The sequence below is a fragment of the Myotis daubentonii genome, chromosome 13 (genome assembly GCF_963259705.1).
Source record: "Myotis daubentonii chromosome 13, mMyoDau2.1, whole genome shotgun sequence".
Lineage (NCBI taxonomy): Eukaryota > Metazoa > Chordata > Mammalia > Chiroptera > Vespertilionidae > Myotis > Myotis daubentonii.
Window position 1 is genome coordinate 19664656 of NC_081852.1, and position 27141 is coordinate 19691796.

The 27141-nt window shown below is 41.2% G+C and overlaps 1 protein-coding gene across 23 annotated transcripts in view; it reads left to right on the plus strand.

The window, feature by feature from the left end:
• Window positions 1-27141, plus strand: part of USP54 (ubiquitin specific peptidase 54) — a 124081-nt gene that overhangs the window by 62640 nt on the left and 34300 nt on the right. For 18 of the 23 annotated variants that reach the window (XR_009448356.1, XM_059662358.1, XM_059662362.1 and 15 more), the window contains 10 exons: window positions 10334-10468; window positions 12709-12822; window positions 14902-14984; window positions 15401-15506; window positions 15614-15760; window positions 17840-17989; window positions 21313-21481; window positions 23053-23223; window positions 26141-26272; window positions 26437-26817. Coding sequence is in view for 22 of the 23 variants with exons in the window: in XM_059662358.1 (XP_059518341.1) it covers window positions 10334-10468; window positions 12709-12822; window positions 14902-14984; window positions 15401-15506; window positions 15614-15760; window positions 17840-17989; window positions 21313-21481; window positions 23053-23223; window positions 26141-26272; window positions 26437-26817 (1588 nt within the window). In the remaining variant the exon portion in view is untranslated. Of the gene's footprint in view, window positions 1-1051; window positions 1152-10333; window positions 10469-12708; window positions 12823-14901; window positions 14985-15400; window positions 15507-15613; window positions 15761-17839; window positions 17990-21312; window positions 21482-23052; window positions 23224-26140; window positions 26273-26436; window positions 26818-27141 lie in introns of all 23 variants that reach the window. The other 5 variants (XM_059662371.1, XM_059662376.1, XM_059662372.1 and 2 more) reach the window with 3 other exon arrangements.

Consider the following 27141-nt stretch of genomic DNA (forward strand, 5'->3'; position numbering starts at 1 on the left):
GGAATTTCTTTTTTAATATATTTTTATTGATTTCAGAGAAGAAGGGAGAGGAAGAGAGAGATAGAAACATCAATGATGAAAGAGAATCATTGATCGGCTGCCTCCTGCATGTCCCCTACTGGGAATCAAGCCTGTAACCGGGGCATGTGCCCTTGATCACAATCGAACCCGGGACCCTTCAGTCCACAGGCCGATGCTCTCCATTGAGCCAAACCGGCTAGGGCCATTGGAATTTTTAATGATGACTTTCATTAAAAAGAATTTGTGTCAGTCTGTCTTTCTGCTTACTTTGAACTACAACGCCTTTCCACTTTGAGACACTAGAAGAGATGTGTGCTAGTTACCTTGTCCCTTCTAAAATCCCAAATTTATTTCTGTCTAGTGTTACTAAAAGATTTTTCCTGACCTCAACTGTTGTCATGCCCTATAGCTTAGAGCTCTTAGTTATTATTCATATTGAATCTACTCTTACACCCTCAGGGTATGACTTTACTTTGGTGTTGGCTTATTTATTTATCTCAGTCCAGGGGAGGAAATCCGTCCTCTGTACTTAGTATGCCACAAAGATTTTGTTCTCCTTCCAGGGATTGTACTAAAGGCTTTGCAGTGCCAGGATGTAGGACAGAGTGTTTTTTGTTATAGGCTAAGAAGAATGTTGCATTGATTGATTAAATTCAACAAATTTCAATTAGTCATTTTTCTTTTAAGAATGCTAGTGTAAGACATAAATCCCAGGGAATGGTGGACAGGGAGGAAATAGGCTTTTGTATATAGGTCTCCCCAACCTAAGTCTGTTTCTGTAGAACAGTATGACTGTTCTGAAGGGGCAGGAAAGTCTGTGTTCTGTTAATAGCCCACTTGTTAATTGGGGGGAAATTTGAGAGTTCAGGGAACAAATCCCTCAATTTTTTTGCATGTTCCATGTAGCTGTTCCTCTCTTGGGTACTGAAGCATAAGCACAGGGAGTTAAAGTGGTATAAGAAACTACATATCATTCATTAGCAATCCAGTCTTTTTTTTTTTTTTTTTTAACTCTTACCATTTGCAACAGCATGGATGGACCTGGAGAGCATTATGCTAAGTGAAATAAGCCAGTCAGAGAAGGATAAGTATCACATGATCTCACCCATTTGTGGAATAAAATGAACAACGTAAGTGGATGAACAAAAATAGATCCAGAGACCTAGAAACATAAAGCACACTGTCAAACCTCAGAGGGAAGGCAGGGGAGGGTGGGGGGGGGGAGTAAGAGATCAACCAAAGGACTTGTATGCACGCATATAAGCATAACCCATGGACACAGACAGTAGCGGGGTGATGGCATGTGCTGAGGGATGGGAGTGGCCTGGGAGATGTCAATGGGGGAAAAAGACGACTTATGTAATACTTTTAACAATAAAGAATTTAAATTAAAAAAAAAAGAAGCTACATATCATTCATTAGCAATCCAGTCTTCTTTTTCTTTGCTTTTTTTTTTTTTTGGTGTATTACAGGTATGGAAGGCTCTTCATTGTCCTGTACTCATGGCCAGTGTCAGAGAGGACTGAACCCATTATCCTGGACTATTTAAACCAAGAAATTAGATTTCTAGTATGTTTCCTGGAAATTTTAGCTTGTAATAAACAGCCCTCATGGTATTATACTCAGTGAAATAAGTCAGTCAAAGGCAAATACCATATGATTTCATTTGTATGTGGAATCTAAAGAACAAAATAAATGAACAAACAAAACAGAAACAGATTCATAGGTACAGAGAACAAACTGAGAGTTGCCAGATGGGAGGGAGATTGGTTCAATTCCTGGTCATGACACATGCCTGGGTTGGGGGTTTGATCCCTGGTAGGGGGTGTGTGGGAGGTGGCCAATCGATGTTTCCCTCTCATCGGTGTTTCTATTTCTCTATCCCTCTCCCTTCCTCTCTCTAAAATCAATAAAAACATATTTTTAATAATAAGAAGTACAAATTGGTAGTTACAAAATAGTCACAGGGAAGTAAAGTTCAGCATAGGGAATATAGTCAATAATATTGTAATAACTATGTATGGTGCCAGGTGGGTACTAGAATTATCGGGGAATCACTTTGTAAATTATATAATTGTCTAATCAGTGTGCTGTATACCTGAAACTAATATAAAATAATATTGAATGTTAACAGTAATTGAAAAATAAAAAATATAAAAAATAAAATAGGAAGATATGTCCTTATATTTAATGAATATATCACCTTGAGTTGAACTTTTTTCTTTTGCTTACCTATGGGATACAAATGTATTTGTCTGGTCTTTTGGTTAAGCTTTCTTAGTTTTAAAATCCTAGTAGGCTGTAACCTAAATATTTTCAACAAATTTTACCACTGACATAACTGGGATAATATAACTCTGAGTCTTTTATTCTTTTTAAAGTTTGGAGTTCAGAATTTCACATGGTAGTCTTATAGAGGGGTATGACTGCAAGGAAAAAAATAGGTCATCATGAGTCTCTCCTTCCCAGTGTATGGAAGAACCTGAAACTTATATAATCTTAAAATATTTGTGTTTGTCCAGAAGGGCCCCCCTTTTAATTTTCCCTGTGGAGAAAGTGGTTATAGTATTAATCCTCAAAATTTGATTTCAATACTGTCGGTACTCTATAAGATCCTATATTTTTTATCTGGGCAAAAATTAGCAAATTGAGTATTATATTTTATAAAAATCTCTACATTAGTTTGTGATTTCCCACTGAAAGCAATATGATTCTCTGATGAATTGGGCTTGCCTCTGCCTTTGTGTGTCTCTGTTCAGTGTCTTGAAATCTTGGTGTTTCTCCCTACCTATGTCTATATCTTTGTGTGTGTGTAGGTGTCTGTCTGTTTTTTATAGATAACAGGAATGAGTGTGGTAGCTTATAATGATCTTTAACTTTATGGCAGATAAAGTGGTATAAATTTGCACTGGGGGCAAATAAAATCCTAAACTCATGGGAAGATATGACATTAACTGAATTTAATTTAAAGGCACTGGTAGAGCATATGTGGGCAATTTTCTGATCAAGAAGTTCAGAAGGTAGCTATTTTTAGACATAAGGTTAAAGAGTCCCAAGAGAGAAACTAGCCAGCTGTTTTCTGCTTTTCCCAAAGTTGGAGCAAGAATCTCTATTAAACTGACTGTATATTTAATGAATTATATTTATATAATTATATATTTAAGGAATTATTATGCTTTTCTGTGTGTTGTAACGATATTATGGTTATGTTTTAAATAAAAAGATTTCTTCATTTATATATATATATTTAAATATATTTTTATTGATTTCAGAGAGGAAGGGAGAGGGAGAAAGATAGAAACATCATCAGCTGCCTTTTGCACACCCCCTATTGGGATTGAGCCTGCAACCCAGGCATGTGCCCTTGACCGGAATCGAACCTGGGTCCTTACAGTTCACAGGCTGACGCTCTATCCACTGAGCCAAATCGGCTAGGGCTGACTTCTTAATTTTTAGAGGCATATTCTCAAATATTTATAGATGAATATTATCTGCAATTTGCTTCAAAATGATCTGGGAGTGGAGTGAGTGGGTTGTATATATGAAATGAGATTGGCCACTGGCTGATAATTGTTCAAGATGGATGATAGGTGCATGGGAGTTTATTGTGCTATTTTGTCTACCCTTGTATTTTTGAAATTTTCCGCAATAAAATGTTGAAAATCCAATATTATTGTTTTGGCTGCCATAATGTTAAACAGTTACATATTCTTTTTCCTCTTGAAAGAGAACATTTAACATTCTTTTGAACACAAAACTAGTGTGAAGTTCTCTTCCAGCAGTCAGTAACAGTCAAGGATTAACTCCTTTATCTTACTTTCAGAGGGTTGATTGGCCACATTTAGGTTTATAATATTTAGGTCTATGATTTCTAGGAGGTGTGGAGAAAAGGACTAATTATGAGAGCCAAAATGATGAGAGATTTGTGAAGCCCAGATGAATAAGAAAAGCCTAGGAACTGAAGAGAGCGGGGCATAATGTGTCACCTCTCAGGGATAAGCTGGACTGCTGACTAGGGCACTTTCCAAAAACCTCAGGCCCATAAAGCATCAAATTTGGTGACAGCCCTTCTCCCCATTTTCTGTAACCATGATTTCTTCTAGTTGCAAGGCTGGGATGTCCTGGAAGAGAAATAAGCAGCTGTTCCCTGCCTACAGATAAAAGTCTCTGTTTTAGAGAGGGGAGGGGGGAGAGGGGGGCAAAAACTTAAGCAACAGCTGCATTTGTAGTTGCCAAAGCACAAAGACTTTCTGCCTTTATGGCACTTCTCTCGTATTTACATGTTTTTTTGCTAATCCAAATAATTACGTGCTCATGTGGTAGAATTGTTTGGATCCAAGAGAGATGGGTGGGGCAGCACCTGCTTTTAGCCATTAAAGTCATGTTGCTTTTGCACTGCATCCAAGAAAATAGTTAACAGACAAAAAGTGATTTGCCTTTTCCTATGAATGAAAAGGAAGACCTCTTTGGTTTCATCCTGTGAAGAAAAGTAAAGAGAAACCTCAAAGGTGGGTTTTCTCTGTTTATTGAAATGAAACCATCAGGGACCCCACAGTGAAAAATTCCTGGGTTTTGGTTCTTCCTGCCCTTTCTTCCTCCCTGCCATAGAACTCAGCAATTGGAAGAATACCAGTTTTTGTTCCTTATTGGTGCTACCACCTGTTCTTACTGCTGAACTAAATGTTCTTGGCTTTCTTTGGTGTGAACAGGATCTCCCTCTGGGAAAGGTGGGAGGAGGGTGAAAAAGGGAACAGGAGGAGGCCCATTGCAGCCCTGTGCTCATGTGAGAGGGACACACAGGGGTTAGTGTGCTGCCCTAACAGAGGGGCTTTGTGCTCTAGCTTCTTCCAGAGCTGGGGCTCCACAGATGCATGCTGGGCAGGCTCAGGCAGCTCCATCCCTGATACACTTGCTTCTTTCTGACAATAGCAGAGCAAGACTGGTAACAATAATTAACATAAAAAAATAAAGAAGATGCAGGCAGAGCAGGCTCAGGCAGCTTCATCCCTGATACACTTGCATCTTTCTGACAATAGCACAGCAAGACTGATAATAATAATTAACATAAAAAAATAAAGAAGATGCAGGCAGAGGCCATTCTGAATGCATTCAAATACTCAATATGTATGGAGAAAGCTGTCCGTAACTAAGCGGTGGAGCTTAATTAAGAGTATAGCATGGAGAGATGGATGCCACTGAACACAAGAGCCAGAGCTGTTGTTGCATATCCACTGTGGGTGCAGGCAGAGCTCTTACCTTAGGTCTTTCCCTGTCTGTGCTGAAACCCTTGTATCTAGGTCATGGGAAATCTTCCTCTCTTGAATAGCAGCAATGGAATGAGAAGTTTGGTCCTTCCTACCCAGATCTCAGAGACTGGGGAGGTAGCTGAAGGTAGAAGCATTTCTGAGTCAAGGCTCTTTGTCAGGAGAGGTCAGTGGCAGACATGTTTCTTAGCAATCTAAAAGGGCTCTTAAATATAATAATAACTAGAAGCCCGTTGCACAAAGATTCACGCAATAGGCCTTCCTTCCCCTGACTGCTGGCACTGGTTTTCCTCCAGCACCTGGGACCCAGGCCTTTGGTCTGGCTGCAGCAGAGAAGCCAAGCCTCTTCAGTCTTCAGTCTTCAGTCTTTAGTCCAGCTGGAGCCTTCAGTCTTCGCTTCACGCCTGCGTATGCAAATCAACTGCCATCTTTGTTGGGTTAATTTGCATACTCATCCAATTGGTGGTGGGCGTAGCGGAGTGACACCAATTTGCATGTTTCTCTTTTATTAGTGTAGATGATAATATAATAACAACTAACACTGAGATAGCACTTATCATATTGCCAGGAATTAGTCTAAGCTTTGGATATACAGATAACTTATTAATCCTTAAATAACCCAAGGAGGTAAATACTATTATAAATTCTCTTTTTAAAAGAGGAAACTAAAGCCTTAAGAAGTTAAGTAACTTGTTCAAGATCATAAAAATGGTAAGTAACAGGGCTGGTATTTTGAACTCAGATAGTTTGGTTCCAGAGTTCATCTTCTTTAACTGTTATACTACACCATCCTTTAGTGGAGCCCTGTTCTTCCTCAGACTGAACCATAGAACAAAGAAAGTTACTATTTTCTCTCTAGAATGTTAACATAACTAGTACTATGCTGGGATAGAAGTTAATTCATTAGGAACTGTTGATGCCTTAGAACAGTGGTTCTCAACCTGTGGGTCGCAACCCCTTTGGCGGTCGAATGACCCTTTCACAGGGATTGCCTAAGACCATCCTGCATATCAGATATTTACATTATGATTCATAACAGTAGCAACATTACAGTTATGAAGTAGCAATGAAAATAATTTTATGGTTGGGTCACAACATGAGGAACTGTATTTAAAGGGCCAGAAGGTTGAGAACCACTGCCTTAGAGTATTAGGGCTTACTTCTTGAGGAAACCCAATTGATAAAGATTAAAGAAGCTGTAGTTTGCAAATATATTTATATAAAGTATTCTGGAACTAATTTATCATTACTTTGTTTTGGAACCAGTTTTGAACTCTGAACAAAAAGGACCAAACCTAATACATCAAACCTGTAGAGATAGAGCCTTCATCAGAAGTAATGTCTTACCATTAACAATTGAGAAGAGCAGCAGGTTGGCTTATGATAGTGGTTACTAAGATTTGCCAAGCTGAGGTGACTTTCAGCAACTCAATGCTCAGACCCCTATTTATTTATAGAAGTAGTCACTGCTTCTTTCCCACCATCGTTTTCCTTTGTTTTTTCAAATTCCCCCAAGTTTCAAAATCCCAGAGGTCACTTGGCAGATATCCAGTTGCCCTCTGGGAGAGTTTAACTATGGACCTAGACCTTTCCTTTTGGTCTATTTAAGAGGTTACTCATAGATATTATTCTACTTCCAGCAAAAAATTATGGAAGGTCTGGCCCTACATTTATAATAGACTTGTGAATACTTGGAGTAATTATAATGGACTAGAGGCCCAGTGCACGGAATTTGTGCATGGGTAGGCTCCTTAGGCCTGGCCAGTGATCAGGGCTGATCAGGGCCTTCCTTCCCCTGGCTGCCGGCTGCTGGCCAGGGGCTTCCTTCATTCCGAGCCACCCCCTGGTGGTCAGTGCACATCATAGTGAGCAGTCGAACGCCTAGTCCCGTGTTCGGCAAACCGCGGCTCGCCAGCCACATGTGGCTCTTTGGCCCCTTGAGTGTGGCTCTTCCACAAAATACCACGTGCGGGCATGCACGTACAGTGTAATTGAAACTTTGTGGCCCATGTGCAGAAGTTGGTATTTTGTGGAAGAGCCGGTATTTTGTGGAAGAGCCACACTCAAGGGGCCAAAGAGCCACATGTCGCTCGTGAGCCGCGGTTTGCCGAGCCGGTTTGCTGGCCACTGTCCTAGTCGGTCAAATGCCCAAGGGAACAATTTGCATATTAGCCTTTTTTTATATAGGATTTCCCTCCCAGCTCCTATCTTATTAAATAATACTAAATATGTATTGCTGGTACTGCTTTCTCCACAGCATATAAAATTATATGTAGGGAAATGCTAGCAGGTTACACAGTAATATATTCTTAAACTGCTATAGGGATGGATGCTCCATGTGTATGAGGAGAAATGATGCTAGTAAGAGAGTAGAATGAGGAAACAGTTCCTACTTGAAATGAGCAGAACGAGGTTTAGTCCCATTTTGTTCTAGCCAGTTATATTACCTTAAGAAAAATGTTCACCTTTTCTAGTGAATTCTTTACCTGCTTTAAAAAGAGAAAGAGAGAGAGAGAGACTTGGCCGGTGTGATTCAGTGGTTGAACCAGGAGGTGACAGTTCGATTCCCAATCAGGGCATATGCCTGGGTTTTGGGCTTAATCACCAGTAGGGAGGGTACAGGAGGCAGCTAATCAGTGATTCTCATCATCGATGTTTCTCTCTCTCTCCCTCTTCCTTCCTCTCTGAAATCAATAAAAACATATTTTTTAAAAGAGGGGGGACTTAAAAATATATTCCCTGCCCTGACCGGTTTGGCTCAATGGATAGAGAGTCAGCCTGCGGACTCAAGGGTCCCAGGTTCGATTCCAGTCAAGGGCATGTACCTTGGTTGCGGGCACATCCCCAGTAGGGAGTGTGCAGGAGGCAGCTTGTTGATGTTTCTCTCTCATCGATGTTTCTAACTCTCTATCCTTCTCCCTTCCTCTCTGTAAAAAGTCAATAAAATATATTTTAAAATAAATAAATAAAATATATATTCCCTTAATAATATCTACCCACATCACATGATTGATTAATTTGTTCAATTCTTCATTTATTTATTTAAAACTAGTTATTGGTTGCCTTCTGTATGCCAGTACCTTTCAAGGTGCTGGGAGGATAGCAGGGAATTAAAGGACAGAAATTTATGTCCTCATATTTATATTCTAGAGAGTGCAATCAGACAATAAATATGTAAAATACATGCTATGACAGATGGTAATAAGTGCCACGGGGAAAAATAAAACTGGCAAGGGTGGGAGATTTAGGAAGAGGGGGTGGAGTTTGCAATTTTAAATAAGGTGATCAGGAAATACTATATTGAGAAGATAATATTTGGATAAAAACCTGAAGGGAATCAGTGACTGAGCTACTGATAGGTCAAGTAAAATGAGGACCAAGAATTGACCATTCTAGGTGGGTGGGGCCTTTTATTCTTAGATCACTTAGGTAGGTTTATAAAGTGAAACTATAAACTATAGACTTATGGTCTCATTAGTAAGTCTGAAAAATGACCCTGGGATTTTTTTATTTGAAGAAGTTACTGGCAAGAATTTTAAACAAATGACATTCTTTGATATGTAACTCATTGTTGAGTGAGGTGTTTATCTGGGTGGTTTAGTGAGGATCTGGGCCATGAGCTGCGGCTGTCAAGGAGTGCATTCTAGTCTCTGTGGGTAAGATTCAATACCACTTGGGAAGGACTCATCAAGCCAGGTGCTACTCGTTGCCACTCTTTGTTTCCATTCTGTGGACATAACACTCATCGTTGTTTCAGATGTAGATAAAGATGGAGAAGACAGATGCATTTAATTACATCAAAATAAAAAACTGCTGCACATAAAAGACACCAGAGACTGGAATAAGATATTTGCCACAGTAATACTTACAAAGACCTAGAAAAACCAAATGTAGCTAGAAAGACTAAAATGAATCAGTCTGATTGTATTAATTGCTGATAAGGATATGGGGAAATTTATTTATAGTCATTCACTCGTGGAAGTAAAAGTTTGCACAGACTTTATAATAGCAAAAAATTGGAGACTGCCAAAATATCTGCCAATAAAGAGATGGATAAATACATGTGGTATCGTCACCTGATAAAATACAACACTGCAGGGAAAAGGGATAAACCAGGTATATATATTATATCATTATGGGCAGATTTCAAAACAATGCTGAATTTTTTTAAAAAGTTAAATTCAGTGTGATACTTTGTACATGAAAAAAAAATACACATACACAAAAGTATATATGTGAAATACTTGTACTTTTATTTATTAATTATTGTATTATTTTCTATATGAACAACTGTAATCCTACTTTTAACCCACTCTCTCTCTATATATATGTATATACATGTATATATGTGTGTGTGTGTGTATATATATATATATCCCTAAATATACAGAGTGTGTATATATGTATATGTATATATGTAAAAGTATTAAAAACAAAAGATTATGCAACAAACTCATGATAGTGAGTGGCTGGTGGAGAGTGGGCAGTCTCGAATGGGACGTTAGCTTTATTCTGTAGATTGGAAGTAAAAATGATCGAATGTTTATTTTTTGGTGTTAGACATGTAGGTGTTTGTTATATTATTATTTGCACTTTTGGGGAATTTTGAATTAGCTAAACAATTAAAAAAGAAGGGAGCCAAGTTTCATAGAATGAGCCCCCAGAGAATAATTTACCAATCCACTTACATATAATTTATCTCTATTTACTGAAGAACACCCACCTCTGTCTATATCAGAGGAAGTGAGGTGATTGAATTGTATTAACTCATGACAGTGGTCTCTCCTAATGTGTCTTTGATGATATCATACTCAGCTGGAAGAGCAAGAATCCTTATTCTTATTAGGATCATGCCCTTTATTCTGACTCATTTTTCCTTTTTTTTTTTTTTTTTTTTTTTTTTTTACTAACTGCAAGCTTATCAACCTGTAGGAGGTACATTTGGTTCCACAGCTATAAGCATGGAGTTGCTAGCATGACAGACTGGGATGTTTAGAAGCTTAATAACAGCATTGTGCTTTTCCCCTTGTCTAACCTCTTCCCTGCAGGGAATCTTTAACCAGTTTCAGTGTAGTAGCGAAAAAGTCCTTCCATCTGACACTCTCCGCAGTGCTCTGGCAAAGACTTTCCAGGATGAACAGCGCTTCCAGCTGGGAATTATGGATGATGCTGCGGAGTGCTTTGTAAGTGCTGGCCTCTGGCCTCTCTCTGATTTGGGGTGGGACTATTGATGGTCTCCATGAGGGATTGGCTACTGTATTGTGGCTACTTACTGTGCCCCTAGTCTCTACAGTTAGAACTAGACATTTCCCTAGTTTCTCAGAGCTCAAGTGTATCCCTGCTAATGCAGTATGAATAGCTTCACAGGCTTACTCTTTTTCCTGTACGCTTAGGGTAGTTTTGTGCTTGCCATTGCATAAAACAGTGCTGTCACCTTCAGAGCAGACAGGGCTCATTAAAATACAAATTGCTGGCTCCTATCCCCTTGAGGTTATGATTCAATAGTTCTGGAATAAAGACCCAAAATATCTATCTCTGACAAGTGCCCAGGTGATGCTAACACTGATGCTACTGGTTTGGGGACCACACTTTGAGAACCCCTGTATTACTAAAGATAATTAAACAGAGAATAACTGAATTCTTAGCACAAGTGTAATGTGCTATTTGGATAACTACATTTCTCCCAGTGATTTTTGGTAGGAAACCCTAACTCTTTTGACCGCTGGGTTCTATCCATCAACCTCCAAAAGACTGTGCATTTATTAAACAACTCAGAATGATATACATCCCATTACAGGGTAAAATGTAGGCCAAAATCAGAGGTACCCCTGAGAATCTGGATCATTGCTGTATTGCTGGTGGGATTATAAAATGATAATGCTACTTTGGAAAAGTTTGGCAGTTTCTTAAAAAATGAAACTTGCAAACTACCATATGATTCTGCAGTTGCCTTCCTGGACCTGTATCCCAGAGAAATGAAAATTTATGTTCATACAAAACCTGTATATGAATATTCATAGAAGATTTATTCATAATAGCCCCAAACTGGAAACAACCCAGATGCCTTTAATAGGTGAATGGTGTTACAAACTGTGTTCGGCCACACTGTGGAATACTATGCAGCAATAAAAAGGAATTAACTCTTTTTTTAAAAAAAATATATTTTATTGATTTTTTTACAGAGAGGAAGGGAGAGGGATAGAGAACTAGAAACATCGATGAGAGAGAAACATTGATCAGCTGCCTCCTGCACACCCCCCACTGGGGATGTACCCGCAACCCAGGTACATGCCCTTGACCGGAATCGAACCTGGGACCCTTCAGTCCACAGGCCGACGCTCTATCCACTGAGCCAAGCCGGTCAGGGCATAACTCTTGATTTATGTAGTCTTCAGGATGGGTCTGAAGGGAATTAGGCTAAGCCTGGCCGAGTAGCTCAGTTGGTTAGCCTGATATGCCAAGGTTGTGTGTTTGATCCCTGCTCAGGGTATATACAGGAATCAGCCAGTGATTGCATAAATAAGTGGAACACTAAATCAATGTTTCTTTCTCTTAAAATCAATCAATAAAAATTTTTTAAAGGGAATTATGCTGAGTAAAAAACACAATAGCAAAAGATTATATATTATATGGTCCCATTTATGTAGCATTTTATTTTTTTAAAAAAATATTTTTATTGATTTTTAGAGAGAGAGTAAGGGATAGGGATAGAGAGATAGAAACACCGATGAGAAGGGAACATCATCGATCAGCTGCCTCCTGCACGTTCCCTACTGGGGATTGAGCCGCAATTTGGGCATGTGCCCTGACTGGGAATCGAATCAGTGACCTCTTGGTTCCTACGTCAATGCTCAAAGGCTGAGTTATACTGGCTGGGCTAGCATTTAAAAAATAACAAATTTTTTTTAGAGAATTTGGAGAATTCTATTGGAGAATCTATTTGGAGAATAGATCAGTGTTTTCTAGGGATTAGGGTTGGAATTGGGTGGATAAAACTATAAAAGAATAGCATGAAGGGAGCCTTGTGGGGGTGGGACAGTTTTGTATTTTGATTATGGTTGTGGTTCCATGACTCTATACCTGAGATAAAATTGTACAGAGCTACACATAAACACAAATGAGGAAACCTGAATGCACTCTGGATTGTATTGATGTCCAATCAATTCCTGATTTGGATATTGTATTATAATTATGCAACATGTTATCATTGGAGGAAAGTGGGTGAAAGGTACATTTGAATTCCTATATAATTTTTTTGAAACTTCCTGAGAATTTATAGTTATTTCAAATTAAAGAGTTAAAAAAATCAGAAGTATTCCTATCTTCCAGAAGGGTTGCTACTTCTCTGAGTAAACTGACAACCAATTTGTACATTTGTCTATTAAGTATTGTTGATATACTGCTTTTGTTCTTTCCCTATTAGGAAAACCTGCTGATGAGAATTCACTTCCATATTGCTGATGAAACCAAAGAGGATATATGTACTGCCCAACACTGCATCTCCCACCAGAAATTTGCAATGACATTATTTGAGCAGGTGAACCTTATTTTTATCCCTATCACTTAAAATGTGTGTATATATATATATATATATATATATATTTATTTATTTTTCTATCTAATAAAAGAGAAACATGGTAATTAGCCGTACCTCCGCTACCCTTCCCATTGGCTAATCAGGGCGATATGCAAATTAACTGCCAGCCAAGATGGTGAACATGAGGCTTGCTTGCTTCAGTGACGGAGGAAACCAACGTCCCCCGCCTGCCTTGCCGGCCTCTGAGCCTGCAGTTTGAAACATTGTTACAAATATAGAAGCTAAACAAAACCCCAGAAACCTGCTTTCAGCCAGCCGGGATCTCAGAGCTGGAGTTGAAACAGTGTTTCGATTATAGAACTCAAACAAACCAGATACCTGCTTTCAGCAGCTGAGGCCTAAGAGCTGGAGCCAAGCCTCAGAGCTAAAGCTGGCCCAGAATAAAAAAAAAACGAAAAAAAAAGGAGCAGTTGGGAGCTTCAGTCACCCGCCAGCCTGAAAACAGCCCTCAGCCCCTCACCCAGACTGGCCAGGCACCCCACTGGGGACCCCCACCCTGAAGGGTGTGTGACCGGCTGCAAACAGCCATCATCCCCTCACCCAGGCACCCCAGTGGGGACCCCCACCCTGAAGGGTGTGTGACCAGCTGCAAACAGCCATCATCCCCTCATCCAGGCTGGCCAGGCACCCCAGTGGGGACCCCCACCCAGATCCAGGACACCCTTCAGGTCAAAGCAGCCGGCCCCACCGTGCACCAGGCCTCTATCCTATATAGTAAAAGGGTAATATGCCTCCCAGCACCGGGATCAGTGTGACAGGGGGCAGCGCCAAAACCCCCTGATCGCCCTGCAGCTCTGTGTGTGACAGGGTGTGGCCCCCCAACCCCCTGATCGGCCCTGCTCTGTGTGTGACAGGGTGCGGTGCCCCAACTCCCTCCCCTCCCCCCCACGGGCCCTGCTCTGTGTGTGACGGGGTAGAGCCATAACCTCCCCATTGGCCCTGCCCTGAGTGTAACAGTGGCGGTGCCCCAATCCCCTGATCAGCCCTGCTCTTTGGGTGATAGAGGGCGGCATCCCAACCGCCCCCCACAGGCCCTGCCCCTGTGTGTGACAGGGTAGAGCCATAACCTCCCCATCGGCCCTGCCCTGAGTGTGACAGGGTGTGGCGCCCCAACCCCCTGATGGGCCCTGCTCTGTGTGTGACAGGGGGGAGCTCCTCAATCCCCTGATCGGCCCTGCTCTGTGTGTGACAGGGGGAGCTCCCCAACCCCCTGATTGGCCCTGCTCTGTGCGTGACAGGGGGTGGCGCCACAACCTCCCCATCGACCCTGCCTTGAGTGTGACAGGGGGCGGTGCCCCAACCCCCCAATCGGCCCTACCCTGAGCGTGACTGGGGTGGCATCACAACCTTCTGATCCGCCCTGCTCTGTGCATGACAGGGGACGTCGTCCCAATTCCCCAATCGGCCCTGCTCTGAGCCCGACCAGGGGCTGAACTTAGGGATTGGGCCTGCCCTCTGCCACCCGGGAGCAGGCCTAAGCCAGCAGGTCGTTATCTCCCAAGGGGTCCCAGAGTGCGAAAGGGCACAGGCCAGGCTGAGGGACCCCCCCTCCCCCCGGAGTGCACAAATTTTTGTTCACTGGGCCTCTAGTATATATATATATATATATATATATATATATATATATATATATATATATAGAGAGAGAGAGAGAGAGAGAGAGAGAGAGAGAGAGAGAGAGAGAGAGAGAGAGAGAAAAGATTTCATAGAGGAAGGCAGAGGGAGAGAGAATTGGAAACATCAATGATGAGAGAGAATCATTGATTGGCTACCTACTGTATGCCCCGCACTGGGGATTGAGCCCAGAACTTGGGTATGTGCCCTGCCCGGGAATCAAACCATGACCTCCTGGTTCATAGGTTGACGATGCTCAACCATTGAGCAACACTGGCTGGACCCCATCACTTCTTGTACCTTTTCTTCAAGGACATTTTATCCTGAGATGTGGGGTGTTAGATGGGTGCCAAAACAATTAATGACTGTGGCTGCTTGGTTTTGCTTTTTCCTTCCTGGGCCCAGTGTGTATGTACTAGCTGTGGCGCCACGTCTGATCCGCTGCCTTTCATCCAGATGGTGCATTACATCTCTACCACTTCCCTTTGGTGAGTCTTACAGGGTTCTCTGTCCCCTGAGGCATGCATACAGTTGATTGGGTTTTAACTGGAAGCATCCAAATAGCTTATATCCTTATTGCTGAGTCTATGCTATATTGTAGGAACTCAGAACTATAATTTTAAAATAACCTTTGTTCTTCTTCTTTTCCATCCCTCATTTTTTCCTAGGCTTAGTTCTGTCCAGCAAAGTGGGAGGAGGAATGGGGATTCTATGAGCTTTGGATTTGGGGACAGGCAGAAGCACTCACTGTGTTTGTGGGACACTGAGGCTGGTTAGGACACGGGCCTTAAGTATAGTGGGCAGGGGAAGAAAGTCAAACATATGAGTTAGAAGTTTGCATGAATGATTTATTTGATTTAGTTGTAACTCTCACCATCATCCCCTTTTATTCCCTATCTTGAAGCAATCAGGCTATTTGTATGCTGGAAAGACGAGAAAAACCCTCCCCAAGCATGTTTGGTGAGTTGCTGCAGAATGCCAGCACCATGGGGGATCTCCGGAACTGTCCGGTGAGTAAGTCAGTGGTGGGGTTTGGGTAGAGAGGGGACCCTGGGATTCGTGGAATTGAAGTGGAGCCAGTGGGAAACGTCAGACTAGCCTCATGTATGTATTCCAGAGCAACTGTGGGGAGAGGATTCGGATTCGCCGCGTGCTGATGAACGCTCCGCAGATTATCACAATTGGGCTGGTGTGGGACTCGGACCACTCAGACTTGGCAGAGGATGTCATTCATAGCCTGGGTACCTGCCTCAAGCTGGGTGATGTGAGTGTTAGTTTAACTCGTAGTGTTATTGCGTCTTATTCTTGCTCAAGGGTGTGAACACTGAACACAAAAGTATATCCTAAATGACGAATATTACAGAGTTTTGGACAATCATACCTGTGTACAGTAATCCCCTCTTATCCATGGTTTCGTTTTCTGTGGTTTCACTTACCCACAGTCAACCATGGTCTTGAAAATATTAAATGGAAAATTCCAAAAGTAAACAATTCGTAAATTTTAAGTCACGTGTAGTTCTGAGTTGTGTGGTGAAATCTCACCCTGTTTTCACTCCCTGCTTCCTGGGAATTGGATAATCCCTTTGTCCAGCGTAGCCACACTTTTATGTATCTGTACATATACATATACCGGTACATATACATGTACATATACTGGTACATATACATATACAGTGATTATTACAGTGCAGCAGTGTTTATATTCAAGTAACCCTTAAAGTAGCCTAATGTTACATCACAGTGTCGACCTATTTCATTCATTTCACTTCTTCTCATTAACTAGTTATTGTATCATCTTACATCACAAGAAGGGTGAGTGCAGTACAAGAAGATTTTGAGAGAGGGAAAGACCACATTCATATAACTTTATTGCAGTATATTGTTACAATTGTTCTACTTTATTATTAGTTATTATTGTTCATCTCCTCTGTGCCCAATTTATAAATTGAACTGTAAAGGAAAAAAACATAGTATATATAGGGTTTAGTACTATCTGCAGTTTCAGACATCCGCCAAGGGAGTCTTGTAATGTTATCCCCTGTAGGTAAGGGGCACTACTATATATGTATATGCATATATTTACATGCATGTAAATGCTCACTTACCTCTTTTGGGTAGGCAGCAAAGGCTTTTTATAAAAAGTGGGATGACCATGGCCTTGAAAGACAAGATAAGCCAAGCTTAGGTACTGGTAAAAATCATGCAATTTATAAAGTTTATAAAGTGTGCTCTACTCACTATTAGTTCATACCACTGTAGAACAGGGAGTTGTATTCAACCACGGGAGGTGGTAAGGTCAAAGAAGTGAGCAATCCTGATTAAAGCTGCTTTGGGGGGTGACGGAGGTGAAAGTTGGTGGCTTGGGTCCTACAGTACGGAATTCACAGTGAGGAACCAATATCTGTTGAGAAGGTAATGAGGTAGCCTGGCAGAGAATTTGGTGGGTTAGTGGTTTTCCGTGGGTCTAGTTAGGAAAATACACAGGGAAACAGACGTCACACCGGGGGGCTTAACCTCATCAGCTCCATGCCCTGGTGCAGGGACAGCCATGGTTTTCCTTTGGTTTAAGAGAAGAACCAGAAACTCTGTGGTTTTCTTTCATAGTTTTGCTCTGGGATAGTACTATGACTAAGGAGATTCCTATTGTTGTGTTTTAGTTTCATTAAACCACTACTGAGAATAAGTGAATACTTTGTCATCTTATTTTAGGTCTTCTTCCCAAGAAATCTCTGACATGAGTAGGCTATATATAACAAAATCTCCTTTTTCTAAAATTCTGTAGCCTACAGTATATTCTGCACTGTTCTAGTTTTATTTTTATGATTGTTTTTCCAACCAAATAAGTTCCTCGTGCAAGAATAATTTTCTTCATTTTTTTTTCTTTGTATGTCCCTTTGCACCTAGGACAGTGTTGGACATGTAGGAATTGAAATGCTGGTATTGCTTCTCCTAAGGGCTTTCTTACTCCCTACTTAGGGACTCAGCAGGAAATTTATATTTGTGGTGCCAGCTGATAAATAACTTTTGAAACTTGAGAATGTTTTTGTTTTGTTTTGGTTTGGTTTGTCAACTTTTTCTGAATCTTGTGATCGGCCCCATCAAGAAAATATTATTGGGAGTTATGGGGGAACATCATCACCTTACCAGTTTATTGGCCACTATTTTGCTTTTCCCTACATTTTGCCTTTTTGGGTTCATTTCTGATGACTAATTGGATTAGCAAAAAATCTTATACTGATGGGCAGAGAAGCAAGTCGATATCTTAAGAAATGATGGAGTCAGTCTGCTGGCAGATGTGAGAGGGTTATGTCACTGCTCTTTCCTTTCTCTTCTTTCCCTGCAGCTATTTTTCAGAGTGACAGATGACCGGGCCAAGCAGTCTGAACTGTACTTAGTAGGAATGATCTGTTACTACGGCAAACATTATTCTACATTCTTTTTCCAAACAAAGATCCGCAAATGGATGTATTTTGATGATGCTCATGTCAAGGAGGTAGGAATATTCAAGCCCTGCTTAAAGTGTTTGGTGACTGCAACAAAAAACTAAGGATAATTATTTATCTTCAATGTTTTATTTTCATAATTTTAGTGTCTATCACTTATCTATTGGATTTATGAGAGTACTAGGGGCCCGGTGCACGAAATTCGTGCACTGGGTGTGTGTGGGGGGAGTGTCCCTCAGCCCAGACTGCCCCCTCTCACATACTGGGAGCCCTCAGGTGTTGACCCCCATCACCTTCCAATCGCAGGATCAGCCCCTTCCCCAGCCTGATGCCTGGGCCAGAGGCGTCAGGCCTGGGCAGGGGACCCTCATTTCCCCCCATCACTGGTTCTGCCCCCAGCCCAGGCCTGATGCCTCTGGCCCAGGCGTCAGGCCTGGGCAGGGGACCCCCAGACCCCTCCGATTGCTGGCTCTGCCCCTTGCCCAGGCCGGACGCCTCCGCCAGAGGCGTAGACCCCCATCACCCTCCGATCGCCTGATCGGCCCCTTGCCCAGGCCTGACGCCTCCGCCAGAGGTGTCAGGCTTGGACAGGGGACCCCCATCTCCCCCCGATCACTGGCTCTGGCCCCCGCCCAGGCCTGATGCCTCAGCCAGAGGAATTGACCCTCATCACCCTCCGATCACCAATCACCGGATCGGCCCCTTGACCAGGCCTGAGGCCTCTGGCAGAGGTGTCAGGCCTGGACAGGGGACCCCCAGCTCCCTGCGGTTGCAGGCTCCACCCCTGCCCAGGCCTAACGCCTCTGGCCTAGGCGTCCGGCCCGGGCAGCGGGGACCCGCAGCTGCAGCGGCCCCGAGATCGCGGGCTCCGCTTTAGGCCCAGGCAAGGGACCCCTAGCTCCTGGGACTGCCAGCTTCGACCGTGCCCAGCTCCCATCGCTGGCTCCACCCCTACTTCCTGCTATCACTGGCCAGGGCGGAAAAGGCACCTGATTCTCCGATCATGGCTGGGGGGCAGGGCAAAGGCGGCCCCAGGGCCGCCTTTGCCCTGCCCCCCACCTCTTAGCTCCCCCCTGGGTTTCCGATCACTGTCAGTGGCAGGGGGCTTCTTCCTGCTTTCCCTTTCGCCTCCCTGCATTGTGCCTACATATGCAAATTAACCGCCATCTTGTTGGCAGTTAACTGCCAATCTTAGTTGGCAGTTAATTTGCATATAGCCCTGATTAGCCAATGAAAAGGGTATTGCCGTACGCCAATTACCATTTTTCTCTTTTATTAGTGTAGATTAGTTTTGTCTTCCCCAATAAATGGCAAGTTTCTCAAGGACAGGATGAATATATCTTCTGTTGTTGTCTCTAAATGCCTTCACATGGCATTCAGCACAGTTAACATTTATATTGACAAATTATTTTTTAAAATGTGTTAATTATTTGATTTGAGCGACAACAGTCTAGTAAATCAGATTAGATTATAAGAATAGCAACAAGTTCAGTATTCCAAATTTTGGAATTATTAGTGGGTAATACTTTATCTCAGGCTGCTATAAAATAGAATCTGATTGTTAGCTCCCTGAAGTACCCTATCACCAATTAACATGATTTTGAGATAGCATAGAAAAAATGGGGCTATGATGATATTTAAAGCTGGAAATTTGTTACTCTCTAAACCAGTGATGGTGAACCTTTTGAGCTCAGCGTGTCAGCATTTTGAAAAACCCTAACTTAACTCTGGTGCCGTGTCACGTATAGAAATTTTTTGATATTTGCAACCATAGTAAAATAAAGACTTATATTTTTTATATTTATTTTATATATTTAAATGCCATTTAACAAAGAAAAATCAACCAAAATATGAGTTCACATGTCACCTCTGACACGCGTGTCATAGGTTTGCCATCACTGCTCTAAACCACAGAGTCCGGATGAAATAGTTTAGGTGATTTGCATGAGTTAGAAAGACAGTTGGGCCAAACCGGTTTGGCTCACTGGATAGAGCGTTGGCCTGCGGACTCAAGGGTCCCAGGTTCGATTCTGGTCAAGGGCATGTACCTTGGTTGCGGGCACATCCCCACTGGGGGGCGTGCAGGAGGCAGCTGGTCAATGTTTCTAACTCTCTATCCCTCTCCCTTCTTCTCTGTAGAAAAGCAATAAAATATATTTTAAAAAAAAAAAGAAAGACAGTTGTGATTAGGTTAGCAGCTAGGAGATTACTTAGACATTCTACACCAATCCATGGACCTTAAGCAGCATCTTCCACAAATAGTAGTCTTTGTCAAATTCTCTTCTTCATCTCTTTTTTGCTGTTGTCATTTCGGGCAGCATATAAATTCTTTGAGCTTTAACTTTTGTTTATTTTATTTTATTGATTTTGAGAGAGAGAGAGAGAGAGAGAGAAACATTGATATGATAGAGAAATATTGGTGTGAGAGAGAAATATTGGTGTGAGAGAGAAACATTGATGTGAGAGTGAAACATCCATCAGCTCCCTCCCCCTGACTGGGAATCAAATTTATACGGATGACACTTGGACCTTACCAGCCAGAGTTAGGATTTTTATTTCAATAATGCTACATGCCTTATAAGATATTATGTAAGATTATATAAGAAGCATATAAATGTGTTTTAGTTAAAATAATGATAACCCAGTTATAAATTTACTAAACATCTATTGTAAATCAGGACTATGGTAGTTATCCTACTCCAAGAATACACCTAACATTGTTACTAGTTTAAGCGTGAGAGAGGGTGACTTTGAGGATTTGACTGGGTTGTTATTTCCATGGCTATTCAGGTACTTTCCCCACTGCCGTGGCAGCACTGAATCCAGCACAAAGCTAAGGCAGAGAGGTCCAGATGTCCATCCTAAGCAGTTTGACGTTTTATGTCCTGCCATGTGTGAACTGACACAGAATGTCATTATTTCTAAGGCAGCCTGTGAAAGGGTTTCTATCTCTTCTTTAGCTTCCTAAAAGTGATTTTAATATTTAGGAGAAATTTTAGAAAAGCAAATTTCAAGAAAGGGTTTTGACTTGATGTCTGTGAAAAGGAAAAGATCACCAAGGCAGCTGATGTCCCCTCACATAGCATATTCACCTTTGAGAATTGTTACTCATATTTCACAACTGAATTGATGTTTCATGAGAATAAAAGTAATTTTATTCATCATTCCTGTCTTGTATGGGGTTTTAATGCTTTCTAAAAGGATTTAACAAAAAAAATTATTAAGTGTAGCTATAAGATCTCTGTTGTGTCTCTTTTACCTAATTCTTGTCTTTTCATCTTTTATTTTCTTTAGAGAAACAGACAGGAAGTTATGTTTTGAATTGTTGGTATGAAATATAATTGTTATGTTCTTCTGATTGTTTTTGGTTCAGATTGGGCCCAAATGGAAGGATGTGGTGACCAAATGCATCAAGGGGCATTACCAGCCTTTGCTGCTGCTTTATGCAGACCCGCAGGGTACCCCAGTGTCCACCCAGGACCTGCCTCCCCAAGTTGAATTCCAGTCATACAGCAGGATGTGCTACGATAGTGAAGATTCAGGTGAGAAGCCTAGCTCTTGCCTCCCCCTTTCTCTCTCCAATGTGATCATTGCATATTTGGGACTCTTGATCATGAGCCTAGCACACACAACCAGCTTGGAGAAAGAGGACCCATTAGAGCAGCGGTTCTCAACCTGTGGGTCGCGACCCCTTTGGGGGTCAAAGGACCCTTTCACAGGGGTCGCCTAAATACATCCTGGATGTCAGATATTTACATTACGATTCATAACAGTAGCAAAATTACAGTTATGAAGTAGCAACGAAAGTAATTTTATGGTTGGGGGTCACCACAACATGAGGAACTGTATTAAAGGGTCGCGGCATTAGGAAGGTTGAGAACCACTGCATTGAGAAAAGAGGAAATGCCAACTCATGCTGAAGCCCAACTTGCTCCAGGCTTTGTTTCCTTCAGCTTCCACGAACGCGTTGCCTGTATTCAATGCAGCCCCAGTTCAAAAGTTCAAGGGAAATTATGTTGATTGAGACTGATAATAAATTTGTGAGGGAAACCTCAGCATTTAACCTTATAATATTGGTAAAGATGACAGATTTTTTACTAGCAATTTAACAGTGACTTAAAAGAGTTAAGACCAAGAGAAATGATATGTTACTACAAAGGTAGTCATATTGTTAGGGATAAGAGATTTTTGTTTTAAAATGCCAAGTGCTGTAGTGATATTCTTCAGCTTATGAATCAATTGTTTACTTCGAATTCAGTTGTTTGGAACCCAAATTATATTTTCCTGTAGAAACAATTTGCCACTTGATGGTTAGTCTCAGGTTAGCCCACAAGAGGCTCATAATACATTAGAAATATAGCCCTAGTGGTTTTGGCTTGATTTCTTAAAAGGAGGAAAAAGAAATGTTCTTTTTCATTTCTATTTTTAGGGCTGGCCCTAAGTATAATTTTGAAAGAGAAGACATTTGTCTTTGGATTCTTTTTCCTTCCCTTTTGTATCTCCATCCTGGTTGGTAACTGGGCTTCTTCCCACCTTTGTAACCCTATCCAAACTTGCTCTACTTCTCTCTTCAATCAAACACCGATTTCCACTACTTATCTTAGCTAGGTGTTTAGAGAAATGTAGTCTAATTCACACTAAAGTATAAATAACAGCCCTATTAACTTCTCAGAGATATTAAAAATGCTTATAATGTCAATTAAAAAAATTTAAGCGACATTTCTGACAGTATAGGAGAAAACTTAGAGGATAGTGGTTATATATGCCAGGTCAGCCTGGGACTCTTTATCTAAGTAGATTTTATTTTTCACACCTTTTTCCTTTCTTCCACTTTTCCCCCCATAGGTTTTCTAAAAGCCCCAAAGTTTTTCACAGTGGCAGGCAAAGTGAGGGCTTCAGCAAGGTAGGGGCAGGAGTGGGAAGAATTGTTTGTGTGTCTGGGTTATCTGGAAGTTGGGTGTTGGGAAGAATGGCTCTGGTATATCCTTTTCATGTTCCATCTAGGACTTTCTTGCCTTATGGATCTTTGTTGCCATCCAGCTCTTTGCCCCCTCTCTACCACTGTCCTTCTCTCTTTCCTCACTTTTGCCTATGTGTCTCCTCCTTCTCTCAGGGAGGGAGCCCTCCATCTCAAGTGATACTCGAACAGATTCCTCAACGGAGAGCTATCCCTACAAACACTCCCACCATGAGTCTGTGGTCAGTCACTTCTCTTCTGAGTCTCAGGGGACAGTCATCTATAATGTGGAGAATGATTCCACGTCTCAGAGCAGTCGGGACACAGGTAGGGACTTATGCAGTGGGTCCTGCTTGTTCCTGCATAGAGTGTATCCAAGGAAAAGAAACTGGGGCAAGTCAGAAATGTTTTTCATGCAAAGGGAAGAAGGCACAGAACATGGGTAATTGAGTGGGATCGAAAGAAGCAACACTGTTCTGAATAAATGATGATGTTCCATTGCATATATTCCTGTCAACAGCAGCATATCAGTAAGGACCATTGTAATGTGATTATTGGTGTGATTGTTTATTCTGAAATCTGCTTTTCTCCTGCTATGCTCTTAATCCCCACCCTTCTAATAATACTCCATTAAATTATTGTGTTCTTGTACCTCATAGGGTTCTCATGCCAGGCTTTGTCCCAAGTTAAGGGCTTTGAGCGGAGAGGCGTGTTATAGGCAGGGGTACCTGCTTATCACTTGCTAGGCTTCCTGAAGAACAGAGACACAAAAGAATGAAAACTTGCTTGTTTGTTGTTGTGAGTTCCATGCATAGAACATTTTTAAATTTTTTTGTTTATCTATGGAGAGTGTGCCAGTGTCAGTGGAAAAAATCAATACAGGGCATAAAAGGAAGAACAGTGAATAATTGACTGCTGAGATGAAATGGTAATCACCCAAGGCTTAGAACAGTGATGGCGAAACTATGACACGTGTGTCAGAGGTGACACACGAACTCATTTTTTTGGTTGATTTTTCTTTGTTAAATGGCATTTAAATATATAAAATAAATATCAAAAATATAAGTCTTTGTTTTACTATGGTTGCAAATATCAAAAAATTTCTATATGTGACAAGGCACCAGAGTTAAGTTAGGGTTTTTCAAAATGCTGACACGCCTAGCTCAAAAGGTTCGCCATCACCGGCTTAGAAAAATGCCCATGCTTTTAGAAACTTGGGGATTAGTGAGCTCATGGCTTCAGATTGGGGTTTATATTTTGTGCATGGCCTTTAAAAAAAATAGAGAATTTCAAATATATTCAGAAGTATACCGAATAGCATACTGCTCCTCCACATACCCATCACCTATTTTCAATAATTATAACTCATGGCAAATCTAGTTTTATCTGTACCTCTACCCACTTCCCCCACTCCCAGACATGTCACTTTTTTCAGAAATATTTTAGTATGTACCTCTAAAATATAAGAAATAATTTTTAAACATACCAATAGTGCAGTTAAAAATATTAATGATTCCTTTAAACCCTAAATAATCAATAAGTGTTTAAATATCAAATTTTCTTTTAAATATCATAACTTTTTAATGGTTTATTTGTTTGCTTGACTCAGAATTGAAATCAGATCTACACATTGCAATGGGTTGATGAGTCTTTTGAATTTCTTTTACTCTGTAGGTTTCTCCTCTGTTTTTTTCTTGCAATTTATTGTTGAAGAAGTAGGCAGTTTGTCTTATAGATTCTGCATTCTAAATTTTGTTGATTATGTTCCTATGGTAAACTTTAGCATGTTTGTTTGTGCTCTGTGTTTTTTGTAAGTTGGTAGTTGGACCTAGAGGTTTGTTCAGATTCATGTTGAATATTTTTGATGATATTGCACAAGTGACTACTTCAAAGTGTGATATATTTTATTTTTTTAGTCTTTACACGAGGGTTTGTTTATTGATTTTTAGAGAAAGAGGAAGGGAGAGAGAGAAAGAGAGAGACATCAATTGGTTTCCTCCCGTATGCACCCCGATCGGGATTGAACCTGCAACATAGGTAATGTGCTCTGACCAGGATTTGAACCTGCATGCTTTTGGTGCATGGGATGATACTCTAACCAACTTAGCCATCCAGCCAGGGCAATGTGATATTTTTAAAACCATATTTCTGAAACTGTGAACCATGGAGGAATTAAGTCACAGGATAAATAAAACATATTTTCCAGGAGAATCAGGTTTATGTTAAGGTTTGTGAATAGCTGAGGGTAGGGGAACATATCTCCATTGGTTTAGTATTTGTAGTTCTAGTAGCTCCAAGTGATTTCCTTATTTCTTAAATCCTTCTTATGGGTCCAGAGGTAGCAAGGGATCAGATAAAAGCAATAAAATATTGCACTGGAAAATATAGCCATATAATTATATTGCTGATACCTGAATAAGTAATTGTTCTAAGTCTGTCTTCCAAGTAAGTTCAGTTGCTTAATTCACCTCTGGCCTCCAGCAGCTTAGATGACTATATCCTTTATAATCTGACCTTTGCTGTTGTCAAATCACCCTCGTACATTCACATACACTGGGCATGAAATAAGGCAAGTTCCATAAAAAGCCCAGACCTCCTGGGTTTCCCAGCAATTAGTATTGAGGAACTGTGAAGTATAATCTCTGGGTTTTGCCAATTTTGGTGAAGCATGGTTGGGGTTGAGAATGAGAATTATTCAAAGTTCAAATGTTCTTTTAAATGACTCACATTTAAGGAAGGTATGGAACTGGGTCTCAAAGCCATACACAGTCAGAGCTCTTATGAGCAGAGGCTGAAACACCTGGGATAATACCAGATATAATAAAAATTAGACTTGATATGTGTTGCTAAATAAGTAAAAGGAAAGCTCTGTGTTCACTTATGAGAGTGAAAATATATCGGTACATGACATTTTTATGCAATCTTTAAAACTTTCACCTTTTAATAAGTATCAAGTAATAGGCCTCTCAGGTTACTGGGAACATTTATGAGTGGGATTGAGACTGGTAATTGCTCAGGAAACTTGTAAATTTGGAAGCTCCCATTAACTACTTGAGCTTCTTTGCATTTATCTGTTGAGAGATTCCCGCTACACTTAAATCAGGTAGCAATGGCCCTTTCAGCTTTCAACCATGGGTACACTAAATTTGTGCCACTGCCATGAATCCCAATGGGAGACTAGTTTCTCAAGAGGATGGAGGTCAGTCTCAGATACCAGCTTACCCCCATTTTCTTTTTCTTTTAGGGCACCTGACTGATAGTGAATGTAATCAGAAACTCACATCCAAGAAAGGGTCGCTGATAGAGCGCAAGAGGAGCTCTGGCCGGCTTAGGAGGAAAGGCGATGAGCCCCAGGCCTCAGGGTACCACAGTGAAGGCAAGCCACTCTGCATTGCTTCTCTCCTAAATCCAAACTTGTCACACTCCAGACCATGGCTTCTCTTTTCTGCTCAAAGGGCTTTCCTTGCTTTCTTAACTTTGGGATCTGGTATCCATGAGCACTTTAAACATTTATATTTGTTTCATTCTTTGTGTTTTTAGGAGAAACACTGAAAGAGAAGCAGGCTCCTAGGAATGCCTCTAAACCACCCAGCAGCACCAACAGACTAAGGGATTTTAAAGAGACAGTCAGCAATATGATCCATAACAGACCATCCCTGGCTTCTCAGACCAACCTAGGGTCTCCCTGTGGGGGGAAAGGAGGAGACCAGATGGACAGAAAACCTCCCAAGAACCTGCTTTTACACTCTCATGACTGGGAAGTAGAGAGTACTAGCAGTGAGTCAAAATCCAGTTCTTCTAGCAAGTATCGTCCAACATGGAGACCCAAACGAGAGTCTCTGAATATTGACAGTATTTTTAGTAAAGACAAAAGGAAGCATTGTGGCTATACTCAGCTCAGCCCATTTTCTGAGGATTCAGGTGAGGAGATAATTAGGGAAGAACTGGGCTTTTGAATAAAGTTTATTTATGTACTAGAGGCCTGATGCACAAAATCTGTGCAAGAGTAGGCCTTCCTTCCCCCGGCTGCCAGCACTGGCTTCCCTCTGGCACCCGGGACCCGGGCTTCCCTCACAGCCCTGGCTTCATCCAGAAGGACGGAAAAACATCCTGAAGGACGTCTGGTCTAATTAGCATATTATGCTTTTATTAGTATAGATTAAAAAAAACCTGGGTTTTCTGGTAGACTTGACAAGGTCCATTTTCACCCCATTGTTGGGTCTTTTGGGATATAATTTTTTTTAG